Source organism: Octodon degus, unplaced genomic scaffold, assembly GCF_000260255.1.
Source record: "Octodon degus isolate 3935 unplaced genomic scaffold, OctDeg1.0 scaffold00121, whole genome shotgun sequence".
NCBI classification, from domain to species: Eukaryota; Metazoa; Chordata; class Mammalia; order Rodentia; family Octodontidae; genus Octodon; species Octodon degus.
The window spans coordinates 3,868,239-3,874,383 of record NW_004524697.1 but is presented as its reverse complement, the minus strand read 5'-3'; the positions used below and the strand labels follow the sequence as shown (position 1 = coordinate 3,874,383).

The 6,145-nt window shown below is 37.4% G+C and overlaps 1 protein-coding gene across 2 annotated transcripts in view; it reads left to right on the top strand.

The window, feature by feature from the left end:
* Nucleotides 1-6,145, top strand: part of Galnt7 (polypeptide N-acetylgalactosaminyltransferase 7) — a 171,458-nt gene that overhangs the window by 135,426 nt on the left and 29,887 nt on the right. For both annotated transcript variants that reach the window (XM_004640233.3, XM_004640234.3), the window contains exon 3: nt 3,298-3,464. In XM_004640233.3, the coding sequence (XP_004640290.1) occupies nt 3,298-3,464 (167 nt within the window). The remainder of the gene's footprint in view (nt 1-3,297; nt 3,465-6,145) is intronic.

Here is a 6,145-nt window from a genome sequence, read left to right as displayed (position 1 = left end):
CCGCGGTTCGATCCCCCAGCACCACATGCCAGCCAGCCCCGCCCCCTGGTGGGCTGAGCTGGCCACACACACACACTAAATAAATAAATGTTTTTTTAAAAAAAAGAATTATTGTAGCAGTCTTTTCTGGGAAATACAATGATACAATGGAGTACATCCAGAGAGTGGTAAGGAGGAAGTTTAGTTTGTAAATTTTTTTGATGCATAGATCATTTTGCTGTGCATAATGTACTGTAAGGAAGGACATCTATCATAGAGTGTCAACTGTTGGTGTCACCTACATAGTCTCAAGGCACTAACTTTTGATCATTTCAACCAAAGTGCAAACTGAACGTTTGAGTAAATCTGCCTATCCCAATCTACTAAATTTGAATAATTACATGTAATTGTTGTCCCTGTACTGAAAACATATGTTAATTTCTGATAAGTTAAATTTTATATGTGCATTCCTAATTTATTCAACCATTGGGTATCAGAACCTTTTCATGTAAATTGTAAATATTTTCTACTCCTTCTACCACTATAGAAACACAAAAGAGATTTCAGAGAGGCAGGAAAATTTGCTATTTAAAAATAAAAGTAGATAATGTAAAAATCACTATTTCTTAACAATTTGTTTCCTATGCCTATAGAATCCCCATTAGATTTAGAGAGATAGGGGAACCAAGTACAAAATGATGATTTATTGAGATTTTCAGGAATGATCTAAGAGTAAGGTACAGCATTTGACAGCAGTCACTGTCACACATAAACACAAGCATGCAGGTGCACACAGGTCATTGTAGATGAGTGATATCATTTGTGGAATGCAAGGACTTACAGCCCAAAAGTGTTAAGTTTTTCATAGTCTGCTGACTTCGATATTACTTCTTAGTAAAATCTGAATAGAGTAAAACTTTATATCAAACTACAGATGCTAAAAAAAATAGCTGATACAGAAAAAATGCAAGTAAATTTATTTTTATTTATTTTGGTACTGGGAATTGAACTCAGAACCTTGTGCTTGCTAGGCAGGCACATATACTGCTGAGTCATCTCCCCGGCCCCCAAGTAAATTTATTCATAGGCATTTCATTTTTGGTTTTGAAATCTACCTTTTGAAGTTATAGCAAATTCAGTTTGAAAATTTTTTTACTGTTCTGACACCAACCACCTGGTCCAGATAGCTACCATAAAAATATCTTCTAGAATTATGCCAAGAATAATCCTATAGCTGTAATCACTGCAAGCCTAGTATAAATGTGGGTGTTTGCAGTCAGAGCAGTTCTGCACTGTAGCTCAATCACCATTGTCCTTGATGTTAGAGGCGTTAAATGCTCTCTTGGAAAATTAGATGCTGAAAAGCAGAAATTAATCAAAATGTGTAACATCCATTTGTGTAAATGTTGTGTTCCTGCTTCAGTTAGTATTGTTTTGTGTTAGAACTTACAGTAGCAGCACTCCACCAACCATGCATGTATAACTGGACCCTACTAGATGCCTGATGCTGTATATACTGTTTTTTCTCTAATATATGCTATAGTCTTATAATGAACATATATTCTTTAATTTATAAATCAGGCATAGCAATAGACTAATAGCCATAGCTAATATTAAAATTGAATATAGTAATGTTCTGTAAAAGTCATAAGTATGTGGTCTCTCTCAGTATTTTATTTTATTCTCTCAGTATTTTATGTAGTACTGTATTTTTGAAGTATATTTGACTACAGATAACTGCAACCTTACAAAGTAAAGCCACAGATAAGGGGAGAGACTACCATACTGCAAAAGCTACACCCATACTGTGAGAGACCGTGCAAAATGGGGCTTACCTCACGCCGCAGACACTCTTTTGATTACCAGATCTTTGTATCAGTGCTTTATGTGTCACACATGTTCCACGTTGCCTGGGATGGTGGAGGTGTCCCTCATGAACCCCATCTCCTGTCCTTACCCTACCTCCCGTACCTCTTTCAGTCTCTGCTTAACTCCTTTCCACCTCCTAAGATGTCATCTCCTGCCTTAGAAATCAGCAAGCCCCAAAGCTCCCTCCATGTTTTAAGTGTTGTCACCTATTCTAGTGTCTGCTGGAAACCATTTTTGTCTTTTGTAAGGAGTTCTGCTGCTTTCACTTAAGACCAGTGTGATTAGAGTCAGAGGAAGAACAGTTGTTTGACCCTCCTGCCGGTTTGCTGTTTGTTTGGGGGGATTATTGTCTCTACGTGTGTAAAATTATGCTGCCTGCCGTTCTTGCATAGTTCCTGTCTGGAAACACCACATCTCCTGATAAGGTTGGCGTTTTTTCACCACTGTATCTTGAACTCATTGTTCTGAAAGAGCCTTTGGCTCTTCCTCCCTTTGGATCACGATTGAAAGCACTCTTTTAGAATTGTGCTCAGCCAGCTTTTCCTGGTTTCTTGAGCCTTCTTCAGGCCAAGTCTTGTTTGAAGTCTCCTCTAGTTAGGGGAAGTCTTCCAGCAGCTTCATTCCTGCAGTGTCTGTTTCAAATGGTTTCATGCAGCATAGATAAAGAACCTTTTCAGTTCATCTAATAGCTATAAATAATGTCAGAACTTCGTTTATTTATTCAGCAACATATTTTAACACCTATATGCCTCCCATCAGCCTGCTGTTTTTTTTCTGGACATTTTAGCCATCCTACTACAGGGCAACTTTCAAGCATAATGATTTCTTCATGGCAGCTGAAATAAATCTCTTGTTGCCAAAGTTCAGGTTTCAGAAGGAAAAATAAGCACCATGGAAAACAGCAACAAAGAGTATACACAGATAGAGTACTGCAAATGCATGTGATGTTTTATTACATAATTAATATAAGGATATCCTGATGTAGTAAGGAGAATGTATACACAAATGAAAAACTTAAATTAATGGTATCTTACTCACTGATTCCAGTTGCATAACGCTGTTGAAACAAAGAGATGATGGAGTTAGAAGAAAAAAAGGAAAGAACAACCTGATGGCTATAGATAGTATTTCAGGCCTCCTCAACATAAATTCATGAATTAATTCCTTTTATAACACACACACACACACACATAGATAGATAGATAGATAGATAGATAGATAGATAGATAGATAGAGCTTATAAAGTAGCTCTATCTGGGAATAACTTTGTCATGGCACAGTCTCTCTTCTATCTTGTATTTCTACAAAAATATAAAAAGGCTGCATCCCATTTACTTCCTTAATTAGATCAATAATATTTAATCCAATTAGAAAATATAATCATAGATGTTTTCAGTCAAGCATTATTGATTAGCCCTAACTAAACTTGATGCAATTTTCCTTTTGCAGATGCAAGTATTGGCATTACGATGAAAACCTGCTCACTTCGAGTGTTGTCATTGTCTTCCATAATGAAGGATGGTCAACACTCATGAGGACAGTCCACAGTGTAATCAAAAGAACTCCAAGGAAGTATTTAGCAGAAATTGTGTTAATTGATGACTTCAGTAATAAAGGTAATGACTGTGGACTTGACATTTTGCTGATAAAATAAGTTAAAATATAAGTACTTACCAGTGTGATTTTTAGAATAGTTTTTAAAATTCAAAAGTTGTGTGTTTTGACAGCATTGACTATCACTGAGTTGACACTGCTAAGAGTTGTATGTGAATTATTTTGTTTAATCCTAGTAATGATAATCTTTGGAATAGATATTGCTGTTATTTCCGTTTTACACAGGAGGTTCAGAGATTTGAAGTCACTTGCCAGCAGTCACAGAGGAAGTGACCAACAGCTGAATCAAAACCTGTAGGCTCATAAGTCTTGTGTCTTCAACCATTGTCACATACTGTACTAATTCTTTGAGGCTTGCACTTGGTAAAATTTAATCATAGGGACCGTGGAGATAGCTCAGCAGTCTAAGCACCTGCCTGGTAAGCTCAAGGACCTGGGTTTGATCCCCAGTGCCACATGCCATGCTGGCCCTACTCTGAGCATGCAGACCTGGCCACCAAGACTGGGCGTGATGGTGCATGCCTATAATCCCAGCGCTGGGGAGGCTGAAACAAGAGGATCACTATGAGTCTGAGCTGCATAGTGAGACCCTGTACCAAATACATAATTTTTTTTAAAAATTTAATCATAGAAGTGATTTATTGAAGGCCGAAGTTACACAGTCATGTATATATTGTAGAAATCCATACAGCTGTTGTATAGCCTTTATTTTGCATTTGAATATTGATGCAAATATTGGATTTGGCCAAAAATAATGGATTATTTTTATTTCTGTTTTTTTATTCAGCATGTCAAATAAAAGGAAGTTACTTTTTTTTTTCAAGGGGTTGGCTACTGTGGTATTTAGGAAGGCATTGGTGAGTCTTGGTTCAACTTGGCAAAAAAGTGATTGAGCAGTGATTTTCCAGATAAGCAGTTTTTAAAGTTAACTTTATTATCCTTAAATACATGCTTATATGTTGAATAAGTATTCTCAGTGACTTAAATATGAAAATATAGATAATGCTATAGCTCAGATCCTAAGTTAACGTGTGTCCTCATCACCTCTTTGACCCTGAGACACCCTACCTAACACCTGCAGCTAAAGAAGAAAAGTGTGTTTTGGCCCAGTTTTCAGTCCACAGCCCAGCGGCTCTTGGGCAGGACAGCTCGCAAGAGACACAGGAAAGGCTGCTGACTTCGTGCTGAGCAGAATGCAGGGAGAGGAGGGAGTGGAGCCCGGGAGGGAGAGACATCTGGATCCTGGGATCCTGGCACCTGCCACCAGTCTGACCAGACCCAGCCGCCTCAGAGCAGGCAGGCGGTGCTGCCTGTGGGGCCCTTTTCAATCCAAACTGTAGCAGCATGTAAATGAAAATGGAAACTTGCTGCAGCAGCCTGGCCTGGATATTTTTTCATTCCTCTTGTCACAAAGCAGAACTGAAACAGAATTGACCCAAGAGCTCAGATTACTCAGTAACAAGAAGCTGTTTGCACTTTGGCAAATAAGTTTTGCAAAAACATTTTCTGTGTAAGGAGAGATACCGTGAAAATGATGTTAGCAGTGGAGACAGACTGTGGATGGCATAAAAATACATTTCCAAATGCCTTTATAAAAGCTTCCTTCCTCAGGAATTTAACTCGGGAGCTTTGCTGTTTGGATAGACCCTTGCTGTTTTTATAAGAACAGAATCTAATTCTGCACGCCTACTTTGGCCTTAAAAGAAATACAAATGTGACTTAACGTTCTTTTTCTCCATCTTTGTTCCAGTCCTTTTCCCCAACAAATCATTTTTAATTACACAAAAGAATGTATGACTTTCAAGTTTTTTTTAAAGTTTTTAGTCATAGTGAGTGGGATTAGGTTAGAAATCTTACTTTACAATTTTGTGTAATAGAAATATCTACATCAGAAATATTTTTTCTTTCCCAAGAAAAATATTTGAAAACATGTTCTGAGGTGATATTGCTCAGACCAATAATATTTTAGGTTTAGAAAAATCTGAATCTATTAGTCAACTCTGATAAATCTATCTTTGTATGATTTTTTAAAATCTTTTATATTTATGCAAGTAACATTTCAACATACACTAAAAAAGTACAGATACACCAAAAAGTATTTGCCGCCCTAAAGTAACTGCTTGGCACCAGAAAAGGAGAACAGAATTTTGGGCTTAAATGTTTGTGCATTGTACTTTTAACTTTCTATGACCAATGCTTCTGTTTATTCAAATCTAATACTCAGTCTCTTGTACCACATTTTAAAATAGTCATTCACAGTCACTTTAACTTAGACTATGCAGGGCCTGTTAGGATCTTCCATTTGTTTCTACAATTTCAAAACAACTTTAATATCCTTTGGTTTTAACTTTACTACAGTCATACAGTATTTGAGTCATTCAGCTTGGGTGAAAATATGGATTGTATTTTCCAAGCATATTCAAAAAGGAAACTTGGAAGCTATAATTTTTGTTTTAGAGACAAAAATGATAATATAAAAACCTGGGGCTTGGGCTGGCGAGATGGCTCAGTGGTCTAAAGCACCTACTTGGAACAAGCTTGGCAAAGCACAGGGACCGCGGTTCAATCCCCCAGCACCACATGCCTGCCAGCTCCGCCCCCTGGTGGGCTGAGCTGGCCACACACACACACACAATAAATAAATAAACAAATAAATAAATAAATAAAAAACCTGGGGCTGGCC